The sequence below is a fragment of the Perognathus longimembris genome, chromosome 6, assembly GCF_023159225.1.
Source record: "Perognathus longimembris pacificus isolate PPM17 chromosome 6, ASM2315922v1, whole genome shotgun sequence".
NCBI lineage: Eukaryota > Metazoa > Chordata > Mammalia > Rodentia > Heteromyidae > Perognathus > Perognathus longimembris.
Window position 1 is genome coordinate 13715957 of NC_063166.1, and position 14626 is coordinate 13730582.

Sequence of the window (14626 nt, forward strand, 5' to 3'; positions counted from 1 at the left end):
CCCAGAGCTGCCAACGGCACAAGGCCAGAGGGATGGGGGAGGGGGGCTGGAGAGCAGCGTGTGCCCATTGTGCCCAAGCCCTGCCAAAAGCCACGACGCCTAGTGATGTCTGGTCATGAGGATCTGGAGACAACACACTGAAGGGGAGCCCCCAGGTGCCTCTGGTCCTGGGGTGTCAGAGGCTAGGTCCCATGATGGACTAGGTCTAGGCAGTCATCAGGGAGAGTAGCTCAGCCAGAGGGTTTCCCAGGCTCTGAGTGTCCAAGATGCCACAAACCTGGCCTCTCCCCCCTCCTCCCCAGAATCAGGGTGGAGGACCGGCAGCAGGGGCACGCCGCAGTCTGAGACACACACACGGACACTGTGCGGCCAAAGGCCTTTATTATGCTGTATTCAGAGGCCAGGAAGAGTGGCACGGCCGAGTGCCGCCTCTCCCCGGCTTGGGTGGGCCCGGGGCAGGAGCTGAGCAGTGCTCACACCTGGCACCCCTGGGTGCTGTACTCCTGGAGGAAGTCATTGAGCTGGGCGCAGGCTGCCCGCTGGCGGGTGGTCCGGCACAGGCGCGCAGAGGGCATCTCCTCGATCCAGCTGTTTGAGTCCAGCAGGTACTGGGGACTGCAGAGGACAAGGGGGGCTTAGCAGGGGTCAGGAGCAGAAAGCAGGAGGCCCCTGGCTTCTGAGGAGGGGCCAGGGAACTCACTCTCCCTTGAGGTCATAGGTGGCCCCGTCCAGTCCCATGATCAAGTACTCCTTCTGTGGCTCCAAGCGAAGGCGGCAAGAGGCCCGAACTAGGAAGTTTCGAGTCTGACCAGCAGTGGCCTTGGCGTCCTTAGCTGAGAGAAGAATGTGCACACAGGTCGTCAGAGAGAAGGGAGAGATACAGGGTGTGGGGCTCTGCCTAGATTCGCATCTTTAACCACCCTGCCCCTGACGGGAGGTGCTCTTGAGTTCTCTTTCTGGGCAACCAGGCTCCGAAGGGCAAGGGGATTTGTGTTCAGACTTGTGGGTGTGTTCACAATCCTCAGTGGCCCTGGGCTCACACGCAACCTCAGTGCCTCCCTGTGGTACAACCTCTCCAGTCCCCTTCTTACTGAAGTGCAGGACTTGAGTGATCTTGGCCTCAAAGAGGCGGAAAGCTGCTCTGCCATCTTCTCGAAGCACCAGAACCTGGAAGCCTGGGAAGGGGGACAGGGAAGGGAAGTTGGTGACCCCAAAGCGGAGAAGGCTAGAAGTCAAGGCCAAAGCAAAGAGATCATGGATAGGCCTGTGGGAGGAGCAGACAACGTGGAGAGACGAAGCCAGCTGGGCCGGGAGGAGGGCAGGACCGAGCCCGAGGGAAAGACTAACCATAGTCCACTCTGGGATAGTAGCAGGCAAACTTCATCCTGTAACCGTCCTGGTCCTGCAGTCCTCGCTCCAGGGCGCGACGCTGCCGAGGGCACTTCCCTGAGGTGGGGGGCCTGGGTGAGACCGTGGGCAGGCCCCCCCAGAGCCCAGCCTCCCAGCCCTATCCGAGGCCCTGCATCTCACCCTCGGCACACTGGCAGACGTCAGGAGAGCACAGGGTGGACAGGAGTTTGCTCTTACTTGGTGCCCCATAAAACACAGAACATCTGTGCTCTAGAGGGAAGCAGAGAGAGAGAGAGAGAGAGAGAGAGAGAGGAGTTAGGACGATACCCTTCCTTTCTGCCTCCCTGTCCCACAGAGGCCAAGACTCCCTGCCACCCTCCACGGCACCCATTCCTGATGCCAGGGCATATCTGGGGCTCACCTGGGCTGTAGTAGTCATACAGGGTGGCACTTGCGGGCTGAACCAGTCCCACGGCCACCTCCTGCACAGCTCCAAAGCCCACGCACTCCCGCGAGGTAGGGACCTGGCACAGACGGGAAGGGGGTCAGAGACCCTCTCCACAGCCCACACTGACTGCCTTTCCTTGGTCTGTTTGGTTGGTTGCCAGCAATCTTATCTTCCATGTCCTTCACATTCTAGTACCTTCCTGCCATCCATACTAAACAAGGTCTCTGATGACATCACTCCTAAGATGGTGTCCTTGTCTCAGACTCCAGCAGCCCAGGCCCTCTGCGGAGGGACACAGTCTCAAAGGAGCCCCTAGGCGGAGGCTTTGCTTGGGAACCAGCCCTGATGTCGTATACTCCTTGTCCTGCTTTCCCAGGGGCACAGGCCTGAGGCCTGGCTCTTCTGTCTGTGCCCTGAGTGACGATTCAACCCCTCCTGGCTTCTCACCAAACCATTCCAGGCTGATGAGTCCCAAGCTGAACTTTCAGCACCTTGCATCAGGATTGTTGCAGAAATTGGGAAGCTCTTCAAGGGCTTCAGCCTGTCTCCAAACTGCCCTTCTGCAAGCCTCACCCTCATCCCTGCCACGCTGCCTGCATAACGCAAGGAGAGCTCCTCGCCCTGCTGAATCTCAGGTGGGCCCCTTCTCTTCCTGATTTCCAGAGCCCTGGCCCCTGGGCATGGCTGTCTCCTGGGAAATCTCGGGAGTCCCGAATGCGACTCTACACACTTAGGAACCCTGGTCCACGGTGCCCTCCCCTCCTCGCCCTCCTCACTCACCGAGTCGAAGTAGAGCAGGACATGGGGCCCATTCATCTCAAAGTGACTCACGTAACGGTCAGACAGGGAGGTCAGCTGCGGGGAAGAAGAGAGTCACGGGCCATCGGCCTTGGGTCTCACGTGGGTTGCAGTCCACCCTGACCACGCAGGGCCCACGAGGACCACAGGGGTTGTTCTGAGGGTCTGACCTTCTCCAGGTCAGCCCGCAGGGCGTGGAATCCACTCAGGAGAGTGATGTCTGCAATGGCCATGCCAGACAGCTGCTCCTTGCCATTCCGCCTGTGGGGAGATGGGGCCTGCTGTCCAGGTTGCCCAGCCCCCACACTGGTTCCTTCCCATCCTGCCCCCGGCCTGGCCTGGGAGCTGCCCCAGCAGCCATGCGGCGCCCGGTGCCCACCAGATGCACACGGTGTACTGCACTTTGGATTCCGGCTCCTCTGCCACCTTGGGTGCCTCCCTCCTGCGGCGGCTCCTCCGCCCCTCAAACAGCTGCAGGGGCGTCACGGGCTGCACGAGGGCGGCGGGGTCGTCCCCCGCTGGAAATTCCTCATACTCGTAGTCCTCGTAGTCCTCATTGGCTTCCCCTGTGCAGGGGAACCATCGGGAGGGGCTAGGAGGCCACTCGGCCCCACATCAGACCCCTCAGAACCCCATACTCACTCGTGTACTCCACGTAGCCGGTGACTGTCACCTCCATCTGAAGGTCCTGGCAGGTTGTGTTCTTCATGTCCAGGACGTTGTAGGTCCGGAGGATCTGGATCAGCAAGGGATGAGGAGAAGACACAGGACACGTGAAGCACAACCATGAGGACTGGCCGCAGCAGTTTCTGGGCCGAGGGATCTAAGAGCCCAGTCCCTCTGGTCTTCCTCAGTCCCACCACATAAACAGCACCAAACGGGCTACGGGAGTGGGTGAGGCGTGTCAGAGGTGAGCAGGCAGGGCGCCCTCTAAGGCTGGCCCCTAGGTGGCGCACAGAGGAGGCGGGAATGGAAAGCTCAGGAATGGCTTCTGGCCAAGGCCTGAAGGTAGAGAATGATCTTGTCCCGCTGGAAAGGAATCAGGCAAGGAGCTCTGTATAGATGAGAGATCTGGACAGAGCGGTGGGCAGGACCCAACTGTGTGAGCCATAAGTGAGTAGGCAAGTGTGTGTGTGTGTGTGTGTGTGTGTGTGTGTGTGCCTTGAACTTAGTTAGGGCCTTGCACTCTCACTTGGCTTTTTTGTTCAAGACTGGTATTCTCCCACTTTGAGCCACACCTCCACTTCTGACTTTCCTTTCCTGCCTGGGCTGGCTTTGAACCTTGATCCTCAGATCTCAGCCCTCGGAGTAGCTAGGATTACAGGCGTGAGCCACCAGCTCCCAGCTGAGTCTGACTTTTAAAAAAACTAATCTGGTGTTTCTGGAGGTCCGTCATGCCTACCACGTGGCCAATGGATCAGAAGGGGGAGATGGAACATACAGCCAGGACTGTCGCAGCAGAGGTTCTAGGACACAAGTGACAAGGGCCTTGGGCAGGAGGGGAGCAGAGCGGGAGTTACTGGAGAGAGGCCATGATGGGCCCCTGGAGTTGCCAGAACCTGTGCGGGAGGGACCCCCATCAGATGAGAGACACAAAAGGAAGAAGGGATTGGGGTTGCAATGCTTATAGATCAAGGGGAAGGCCTGGACTGAGGAACAGAAGTTAACAGGCACCCAGAGACAGGGAGACAAAGCGAAGGGAAAGGCCCAAGATGGAAGCAGGCCATACCAACCCTGAGGTGGCTTCTTCCTCCCCTTAAAAGTTGGGCCCACAGAGACTCAGTCAGCGCCATATTCTCCTTCCTGTACCCTCCACGCACCCTTCACCCAGGCACCACCCAGTGCTGCCTGCAGGTCTCACCTTCAAGGTGCCTTTGCTGTTTCCTCCCACCTTCACATTAATCTTGCTGCCCAGGGAAAACTTTCACAAAAAGGAAAAGGAAAACAGGCATCAAAAGGGCATAGGAAAACCGGTTTGGTTGCTCTAACTTACCTCCCCCCTCAATATAACCCTCTCTCCCCACTTTTTTTGTCCACAAGTTTACACCTTTGCATGCATTTTCTCTCTCCTGCTTCATAACCCCTGAGGGACAGACTCGGCAGATATATTATTCTACAAGTGACAGAAGTCAGTGTCTCGGGAATCTGAGGCAAGAGGGTAAGAATGACTTCTGGGCGGACCTAAGGCAGAAGCTCATGGGAACCCCAGGGAGGGCCTGGGTCACCTGTAGCTCCTCCTCTAGCCCCTTAATTTGTTGGTTGTTCAGCTGCAGCACATGAGACTTGAACCCATTGCGGCCGGTAGAGCTGAGAGTCACGTTAAGCCCCTTCTCCTCAGTGGTGTGGGAAGCGACCCAGTACGCAGACAGGGCATCCAGGGCAACCACTGTGTCCTGAGGAAGTTCAATCGGGACTCAGGCACATGGCCTCGAGATGCCCCGACCCTCTCCCTCCCGCATGGCGGCCCCTACCTGGGTGCTCCGGAATCCCCCTTGGAAGCTGCCCTGGTGGTTGAGCCAGTTGGCAGCGTGATCAGCCAGCTCTGCCTTGCCCTCCCGAAGCAGCAGGTGCAGTAGGCCGTAGGCCGTGGTTTCGATCCATAGGGCCGGGGCCTGGGGCACAGGCTCTGACGGATTACGAGGAGCTAAGGTGGGTGGCACAGCATTGTTCTGAGAACCAATGACGGAGCCCCAGTACAGGTTATCTGGAAGGGAGGGTAAAGGAAACCTACAGGTGATCTTGGGAAGAAGATCGTAGCCTCCTCGCCCCTTTGGCACAAGTGCTGAGCTTTCCTGATTCTTCTTCTCTTCCTTCTCCTTTGTGCTTGTCCTAAGACTTGAACTCAGTGCCTTGCACTCTTGCCTCTTGCTTGGGCTTTTTTGCTCAAGGCCGGTGCTCTACCTCCACTTCCGAGTTCTACCTCGTGATCTTCCCCACTCTCCTCCCTCCAAGCTCCCCACACACTGCCAGGACCTTGTGATCCTCACCACCAGTCTCTTGGGCCATGGCCATGAGGTTGTTATGGGCAACGTTCTGCAGGTCCCGGGAGGCTGCGGTCAGCGTCAGGGCGTAGGCCGTGATGGCGGCTGCGTGGGCACCCAGGAGCCCGGCACTTGCCTTTTCCCCTAAGAAGGAGTTTGCCTTTGCGATGGAGGCTTCCTAGAGGGGGGAAGCAAACAGGGAAGAGGGAGTTCATTGGCTAGCCAGGTTCTTAGGAGAAAGAGGGACATCTGGGGGCCAGGGAAGGGCAGATACTCGGGCATTCTCACCACACTCTGCTTCAGCTGCTTTGCATCCTCATCTTGGAAGACCGCCAGCCCATGGTGAAGGGCAATGACCACAAAGGCAGTGAGTGCTGTGGTCTCGTCATTTCCTACCAAGCCCCCCTAGGAGGGGACAAGGAAGATGTCTGTTAGGAGGGGAAGGGGTAGACAGAGTCGGGCCACTGGCTCGTTGCCTGGCCTCGGGTATTTCCGCACCTGCATGCCCCTGTGGATGACTGGACAGGGGTCATGGAAGGAGCCGTCTGTCTGCTGCTGGGACAGCAGCCACTGAGCTGTCTCCTGAAGCTTCTCAAGTGAGCCGCCCACTGGTTCCTGGGCCAAGCTCAGAACCTTCAGCACGAAGGCTGTAAGCCTGGAGGGAAGAGACAGAGGTCAGAAATGGGCCGTGGGAGGCCCAGCCTCACCCCTTCAGACTCCCTGCTGGTCACCCTCCCATCGCCCCGGCCCTCTGAGACCTGGAGCCACACCCCAGCCTCACCAGGTGCTGCTGTCCCGGTGCAACCAGGCCCCATAGGAACCATCTTTCTTCCGAAACTGCTGGATCCGCATGTAGCCTTGGAGAAGGAAAGTGGTTCCTCAGCTGAAACTCACTCCTCCACAGTCTGTGCCCAGGGCCATGGCTCTCCACCTCCCTGCTTCCCCTCTTTAGCCTCCAGAGCTCCCCTCTTCCATGAGTGGTCCCCCCAACCCCCACCCCCGCTCCTGCCTGCCCCTGCACCCAGAACCTTTCTGAATAAGATCCACAGCATGGTCCTTGGTCTCAGGTTTCAGTTTGCTCCACTGCTCTGTCTTGTCCAGGTAGCGGGAGGCAGTCAAAGTTGGGGCCAATAAGATCATGGTTTGTTCTGCACAGCCCTGGGGAAGCCTCAGTAGGGAAGCCAGGCCTCCTGGGGACAAGGCCCCCTCGGAGCCCAAAGTCTCCAATGGATCTGAGGCTATGGAGGAAAGAAAAAGAAAGTTGAGGGTTGGGAATGTGGCTTAGTGGTAGAGTGCTTGCCTAGCATGAATGAAGCCCTGGGTTCGATTCCTCAGCACCACATAAACAGAAAAAGCCGGAAGTGGTGCTGTGGCTCAAGAGGTAGAGTGCTAGTCTTGAGCAAAAAGGAGCCAGGGACAGTGCTCAGGCCCTGAGTCCAAGGCCCAGGACTGGCCAAAAAAAAAAAAAAGAAGAAGAAGAAGAAGAAAGAAAGAAAGAAAAAGTTGAGGACAAGACTGGATCTGAGCTCTCAAGGCCTGAGGGCTCCAAGGCACCCACTGGGAAGGGGCTGGGTGACAGTCTCACCTGTAACCCTGACAAAGCTGCTGAAATCTCCATCCGGGACAACATTAGGATCAGAATTTCCAGGAATTTCCAAGCTTCGGCCTCGGTGGTCTGGGGAAATGGGAGAGGGTGGCAGTCTGTCCTGCCATCCAATTCTCTGCACCCTACAGGCCCAATGCAGGAGGAAGCTGACAGGTGGGAGAGAGGGGCCACTCACCCAGGGGGTTGAGTTCATAGGTGATCTCCTCTATGTGTTTAGACCCTTCCTTCTGTCTCAGGAAAAGCAGAGCTGTGAGGACTCAGATAGAACTACAAGCTGTCCTGACAGGGCCAAGGACCCTGAGACAGAGTCGGGGCATAACTGTAGATGATGTGAGGGGAACAAAATGTTGGGTTTGGGTACTAGAACCCTGGCTTGGCCAACGGAGTGCTGAGGACAGGGGACAGGCTAAGAGCCCAAGGAACTGAATCTGGGCTATTCCACTCACCTCAATCCGCAGAACCTTTGACACTGCATCCCCCATAGGGAATTCAAGGGGCCCGCGAGCCACCACCTTCAGGGATATATCAGCCCCTGCCGTGGGCACCACAGAGAAAGCAACAGGCCGGGCAGAACCGGCAGGCACCAGCACCTGCTGGGCCAGCCCTCCGCCCCCAGCCAGGCACAGCCCCTCCACGGGGGACACATGGACGCTCACCTGAGGACAGGAAAACAGATTCCCAGAATTCCCAGCTCCGTCCAGCTCCCCACTCCACCTGTCCCTCACTCTCCACCCTCATGTGTTCACACTCCCATGGGGCCTCACGGTCAGGTTTTTATCCAGGTAGTTGTAGAGGACCGGTCGAAGCTCAAGCTGCTCAAAGCGGCGCACAGAGACCGGCAGGCGGAGGTGCAGATGGAACTCGCGGAAGACGCGGAGCTGGGCTGGCTTGGCCACACACAGGCCTGATTGGTGGAGGACGTGGGGGCAGAGGTCAGAGGTGAGAGGTAGCAAGACTTTGGGGCTACAGCAGGTGAACAGGGAGTGACCTGTTCTCCGGCCCAGGCTAGGTACGTGCTGGTATAGACAGCTGGAGCCCTAGACCCCCTTCCCATGCTAATAACAAAAGGCTAAGCAGGCCGCTTGGGTCAGGACAATGGAAGACAAGGGGGCCTGAGGCCTAGGCAGGTCAACTTCACCTTTGCTCTTGGATAGGCTCACACCATGGATCTCCCATGTGGTCAGAGAGTCAGGGAGCCACAGGGTCAGTCTGTGGTGGGAAAGGTGGGAAAGCGTCCGTTCTATCCCAACTACCTCCAGACACAGCCCAGAGACGAGGCCAGCATCCTCCCTCCCCCGGGCCCCCACCCCAGGGCCTCACGTCTGGGACAGGTCCACTGCCTCCACTCTCCAGAGCCAGTTCTCTGGAAAGAAGCTGCGCACAAGAATGTCATCTTCATCGATCAGGTCCTCCTCCTCCAGGAACTCCATGACTGGGGACAGGTGGAGGACAGGACTGTGGAGGGGCCATGTGAGCCTTTTAGGTACCACTTCCTGTCCCCCAGCCCTACCAGGCTCCTTACCTCGGGCCAGGCTCCCTTGGCCCTTGTTCCGGATCGTCTTTCTCAGGCTCTCAGCAAACTGGCAGCAGGACAGGAAGGGCTCCCGACAGGCCTGCTGTCGCACTCGAGCAGCCCGCTCCTCACAGGAGCGGCGCATAGGCAGCCGTGTCAGTCCATCATGGCAGCAGCGCTTAGCCACTGGGGAAGAATACTGGCCCACTGCAGGGCATGGGAGTGGGGGTGAGTGTGAGCAAACAGAACCTCAGCCCTACCATAACCCCTAGATCCACCAGGACGCGTCTCAAGATCATGCCAGGCCCATGGAGAGAGCCACCAGCTCATCCACCTTCAACCCCAGAGCTTAGCTCCCTGTCCCTGAACGCCACCTGTTGACTTGCTGAGGAACAGAAGAGTAGAGAGACAGATCCCCATCCTGACCCCCAGACCCTCGGCCAGGGGAAGTGGCTATCTGGGTACCCACAACTCACACTTCTCACTAATTGCCTTTTGGAAGTTTGCATTTCTCTTTTGCCGGGTTTTCTTCTCCTTGGGACAGCTCAGACCTGGCAGAGAGCAAGACTATCAGGGGAGCCAATAGGGGACCTCCCTTCTTGCCTCCCTTTCCCCCGCCTGGCCTTCCCACCCCTCCAGTCCTTGCCCTCCACGCCTTATCTTCCCCTGCCCTCCACTCCTTCTCGGCTTTTGTTCTTACTCTCTTTAGCTTTAGTAAGTTGGATCCCATCAGAAAAGGCTAGCCCCGCTGCCTGGAACACCTGAAGAGCGTTGTCCCCGCCTCCGGCACCGCAGCCAAGGTTGTAGCTGTTTATGACTTCAAAGACCTGTTAAGAAAAGGCAGGGATGCTGGGACTCAAGTGGCTCAGAGGCAGGACCACCCATTTAGCTAAGGACAAGAGGGCAGAGCACAAACAAATAATGCAGAGTTAGAAAGAGGGAAATCGAGGCCCAAGGCTGAGAGGATAAGGACAGACGAGGGGCCCATGTGAGATCTAAGAACTGAGCTCAGAGCTTAAACCAGGGGAATGGAGCAGAGAAGCAGGAAGACAGGGGAGAAGGCTTTGACAAACCTTGCCCATGTCGAGGGGTTTATGGGACTTGCCACCCACAGCATACAGGGCCGTATCCACGGCTCCCAGTGCCACCAGTGCCGAGGAATCCGTCCGTATGTGGAGTTTGGCACTGTCCCCGTTGCGATACTCCTTAGAGCCATCCAGGTTCAGCTCCAGCTGGAGCAGATGGGAGGTAGGGTCAGTGCGAGTGGGGGCAGGCAGCTTCTTCCAGCCCTGTGCATCCTCAAGTGTATCCTCATGGTCTGTGGGCAATTGCTTGGCTCCCCTTTCTTAGTACACGCCCCCTCCCGACCCCACCCCCCGAGCATTCTTCTCTTCCAACCTGTTACCTTGCCCTCACAGGCCCCAGCCTGAACGTCCACTCGTAGGGAGTTCGCCACTGGGTGTCCTCCGTGATAGTAGAAGGCCACAAAGAAGAAGGAAGGTGCCAGGTGATGGTCCACAAAGATGGAGACAGAGGTCAAGGTCCTCCTGGGCTCTCGTCTGATAGACACAATCTCACCCCGGGACAGGATCTGGACCAAGAAAAGGAGGAGCAAAAGTAGCTTCCTCTTCCTCGCATACTCCCAGTCCTAAAACGACGCCTAGATGGTCCAAAGGGCTCCACTTCCCTGGCATGACTCCTCTCCCCAACTACGCATACCATGTAGTAGTAGTGAGAGAAGGTGGCCCCACTGATGCCCACAGCTCGCAAGTTCAGGTTCAAAGTGTCTCCGACAGTAGGGGGGTGAAGATCCAACCGCTCAATAGACAGAAAGCCAGGGCCTCCTGGAGGTGGGGCTTGTACCATGAACTTGGCTGTGGCTGGATGGGGGACACCTGCAGACACCTGGAGAGACAAGCAGGTTGGGGTAGGGTCATTGACAAAGAATAAAAGACCCCATCCCTCCTCTCAAAGTGAGCCATGGCCCCTCAGGAACCAACCTGCCTTCCTTCCCTTCCCCCCACCCCCCTCATAGGTAAGAGGAGCTCTACCAAGAGCTGCAGGTCTGTGGTGGTGTGGGGGATGGTGATGGGAATGCTGACTTGGCCAGTCCCATCTGTGTTCTGTTGAAAGTCTTTGAGTGTAGAAACAGATCCCGAAGACAGTGTGGCAGAAACTTTGACCGGAACATTAGCGGCTGGGGAACCTGACAGTTCTCGGACCATGGCCTATGTAAATAGAGGACCAGGAAAAGAGAGTGCTCAGCAAGATGGTGGGCTCTGCTGACCCACACCCACTCCCCTCCAACCCCGCTCCTCCAAGAGAAACCTGCAGCAGGAAGGGGGCTCCAGGCACGAGATGTTGCTTGGTGTTGCTAAGATCCAAGGAGAAGGGAGAGGACACAAAACGCCAGGATGTGAGCTCTGCCTCCTCCATCTCTCCCCCTGCAAGACAAAGGACAGAGAGCTCCCAGGAGGAAAGGAACAGGGCAATGCAGGCAGGGGGCTGGGGGCGGGGGAACATTTCCCTTAATAGTGAGTTCCTCAGAGTATGGGAACCTATTCATTTCCACATTTGTTGAAATTTGACAAAGGATCCAGATGTGTGTAACATATAACTACCGGATTAGTGAGTGGATGGACAAATGACTGAATGAACAAAAATAAATAAAACTGAGACGGGCAAAGAGGAACCAGGCCGATGGAGTTGAAGAGAAATGATTTCTTGGGGCTTTCCTAACTTTGGGCCTGAGGAAGAATAGAACCAGTGCTATCATTTGGATCTTAAATGTCCCCCCAAAGGTCAGGCTCAGATCCCAGCACCACACTATTAGGAGGTGATGGAACCTTTCAAAGAGAGGGTTAAGTGGAAAGTCTTTAAGTCATTAAGGGGTTGCCTCAAAGGGGATAGTGAGGCTCCAGTTCCTTCCCCTTCCATCTCCCGGCATGAAGTGCGCAGTTTGGTTCTATCACATACACCCTGCCATGATGATGAGCTACCTCCCCAGAGGGCCAACAAACAGATCATACCTGGAACCTCCAAATCCATGAGTTGAAACAAACCCTTTTTTCTTTATAAGTTGATTATCTCACGTAGTTGTTACCATAATGGAAAGCTGACTAGTACAGTCAGCTCAGAGGTAACAGAGGTAAGGGGCTGGAGTTATAATGAAGTCACCTACCTGGAGACTCAATGATGGCCGCTGCAACATAGAGGCGCAGCCCTACAAGGTCAGGGATGCTAACACTGAGCTTCTGCAAAGCACCCTGGATCTCTTCCTTTGAGAGGGAAATGTGGTTCTGGCCTTCCACCAACTGAGACACAGGAGAAAACAGCAAGTAGGGTGAGACTGAAGGTCTCTGCTTCTCCTCTCCAATATACCCCCCCTCCCCGTCTTCATCCTACCTTGTTTTGGGCCTCCAGCCCCCGCAGGAAAGACTTTTTGCCATCTTCATCCAGGAGTGCAAAGCGCACATAGGCCACCCCCTGCACGGGCTTCCCATACATGTACCTGTTGCCACAGGGAGATGGGGAAGGTGGGCCAAAGGCTAGGGGACATAATGATCCAAAAGAGAGGAGAACTGGATTCACTCACAAGGTGGTGGGGGGGGGGCAGGAGCAGAACCTAACGGGGGAGTGGATGCTACCTGGCCTGGATGTCCAGCTGGATTTCCCCAAGGTCGTCAGGTGTTGTCAGGATGTAGGGCTTCCCAGGGATGATCTTCACTTCAAAGTTGGGAAGAACTGGCCCAGGATAAAGAGGCAAGGAAGTCAGATCCTAGTGAAAAGACCCTTCAAAGACTCCCTTCCAGTGGGGCACCACTGACCCACACCTGTACTCCTAGCTACTCAGGAGGCTGAGATCTGAGCACCGTGGTTCAAAGCCAGTCCAGGCAGGAAAAGTCCATAAGACTCTTATCTCCAATTAACCACCAGAAAACCAGAAGTGGCGCTGTGGTTCAAGTGGCAGAGCTCTAGCCTTGAGCTGAAGAGCTCAGGGACAGTGCCCAGGCCAGGCTCAGGCCCAGGCCCAGAGTTCAAGTCCCCCCCCCACACACACACACAAAAGAACAGCCTGAAGTGGAGCAGTGAGGCTCCAAGTGGTAGAGCATTAGACTTGAGCAAAAAGAGCTCAGGGACAGTACCCAGGCCCTGAGTTCAAGCCCCACAACTGGCAAAACAAAACAGCAACAACAAAAAACAACCTCCCTTCCTTCAAATCAGGGCTTCCCTGCCCCTTCCACCTCTCATCTCCTCCACCAAAAGAGCAGGGCTCACCATATTTCTTCACATCAAACTGAGTGCTGCTGTTGGAATCCATGCTATCTGAAAATCGGGCTGAGATTTTCCAAGTCCCTGGTCTGAAAACAGATAAAGAAGAGATTCAGACTACCTGCCAGTACCCTGGAACCCTAGGAAGAGGCTGAGAAAGCAAACCAGAGGTGGAGGAGGGCCATGCTCAGGGCATCTGGGAGGTAACTGTGTGTTGGAGGTAGAGAGCCCTGAGGCAAAGAATTGGAGTGATCGAGATTGGGGGAGGGGGGTGGAAATACCCTCCATTCAGGGGAGCTCACTCTGAGATGTCTGGAATCACAAAATCATCTTGCAAGATGGATGTGGGAACATACATCTCCTTCTTCCGTACAATGAGGCCATGAGAGTTCTGCAAGGGCAGCCGAAATGGTCTCAAGTGGAAGAGAGATCACACACAACAAGTATGGTCAAGAAGGCCAGAGGTCAGGGACTCACCTCCACCGTGACTGTGAGGACGTCAATGGATGGACGCATCTTTTGATCGAGTGCAAAGACCCGGTACCTAACTGGAAGTGGAGACAAGAGAGGGTGAGCAGGAGTCTATATGTACAAAGCGAGGGTGAGCTTAATTCCAAGGAGTGACGCAAGGCTAAATATTTGCTGAGCAAGTCTTGAGTAGGCTGGAAGGGAGGTAAAGAAGAGGCCTTCGGGCTGAGGCGCACCTCGCTGGCCAGGGTTATAAATGGGCTGGTCAGTCTGCAGAAAGAGGTGTCCCCGACGAGATGAGAAGAGCAAGTGGACCCCTTGAACATCTGTCTTTCTGGAGAGAGAGTTCTTCAGCCATGGAGTCTGGGCCATTAGCTGGACTACAGGGTTTCCACGCAGTTGGAAAAGGCCACAGTCCACTACATCTCTGATGGGGACCTGTAGGAAAGGGAGAGAGAGAGAAGGTCAGACAGCAGAAGGAAACAAAGACCAAAGAGAATCTCAAAACGGGAAAAGAAGACGGTGGCCGGTGAGGAAGACAGAGTCCCTCCTTGAGGAGAAGCAGCAGGAGGGTAGGAGAGCATTACCTGAAGGCTGAGGAGTACCAAGTCTTTTTCTGAGCTGAGGGTGAACTCCTTCTTTGGGGAGCAGGGGACATTATTATTATTTGGATTTCTCAGGAAGACATGTCCTTTCACTTCTTGTCCTCGGGGTGCTTCGAGGAGCTGTAGTCCCACAGACAGAGGGGTCCCCAGCTTTACCACAGAAGGAGAGAACAGGAGCAACCTAGATAGTGTGGTGAAGGACAGCAGTCAGACTCTGCCAGACCCGTCTGCCCTGGCATCCCCTCACTTTCAAGTCAAACCCCATCCCCAGTCCTGCCCCCATCCAAGCCTTCAGTATCTTCAGTCTCTTGCCCCAGGACCTGGGCTCCTGAAGAGACAAGGCAAAGAAACTGGATGCCCAGATCAGTCCCCAGAGGAGCCTCATGGCTGGAGGCTCCCAGACGGATCTGATGTGTCTGTCTGTCTGCTCCCCTCTGGTCAACTTAGGGTTTAGGGCAGAGTTGACTCTGGACCTTGCCCCTCCCCTAGCCTGGCTAAGCCGGGAAACCACGTGATAGGGAAGAAATGCAACTGGCCCCAGGCCCAGTGTTGGGGGAGCAGCCTGGACACCAGGGTCTCTGAGGG

At 56.3% G+C, this 14626-nt stretch overlaps 1 protein-coding gene across 1 annotated transcript; it reads right to left on the reverse strand.

Moving 5' to 3' along the window:
• Window positions 1-357: 357 nt before the first annotated feature.
• On the reverse strand, window positions 358-14509 carry C4a (complement C4A (Rodgers blood group)). The gene is made up of 41 exons (XM_048348035.1): window positions 14362-14509; window positions 14024-14222; window positions 13673-13874; window positions 13446-13516; window positions 13271-13359; window positions 12975-13057; window positions 12344-12440; window positions 12102-12207; window positions 11878-12010; window positions 11025-11140; window positions 10748-10924; window positions 10416-10601; window positions 10102-10287; window positions 9770-9928; window positions 9397-9523; window positions 9173-9247; window positions 8706-8903; window positions 8504-8615; window positions 8322-8392; window positions 7948-8087; window positions 7630-7839; window positions 7359-7410; window positions 7163-7252; window positions 6606-6815; window positions 6359-6434; window positions 6076-6232; window positions 5866-5982; window positions 5584-5755; window positions 5068-5300; window positions 4822-4989; window positions 4458-4517; window positions 3239-3332; window positions 2976-3162; window positions 2767-2857; window positions 2579-2653; window positions 1772-1874; window positions 1531-1620; window positions 1348-1446; window positions 1092-1175; window positions 701-833; window positions 358-615 (listed from the first exon to the last, which is right to left on the reverse strand). The coding sequence occupies exons 1-41, from the start codon at window positions 14424-14426 to the stop codon at window positions 474-476; spliced, it is 5235 nt and encodes a 1744-aa protein (XP_048203992.1). The 5' UTR covers window positions 14427-14509; the 3' UTR covers window positions 358-473.
• Window positions 14510-14626: the final 117 nt, after the last annotated feature.

What these genes read in the sequence shown, in the direction of transcription:
- C4a (XM_048348035.1), bottom strand. Translation starts at nt 14,426, where the DNA reads ATGAGGCTCCTCTGGGGACTGATCTGGGCATCCAGTTTCTTTGCCTTG. An exon ending in TCCTCACAGTCACGGTGGAG is followed by an intron (nt 13,360 to 13,445) that starts GTGAGTCCCTGA and finishes CTGCCCTTGCAG; the next exon opens with AACTCTCATGGCCTCATTGT. An exon ending in GTGATTCCAGACATCTCAGA is followed by an intron (nt 13,058 to 13,270) that starts GTGAGCTCCCCT and finishes ATCTGTTTTCAG; the next exon opens with ACCAGGGACTTGGAAAATCT.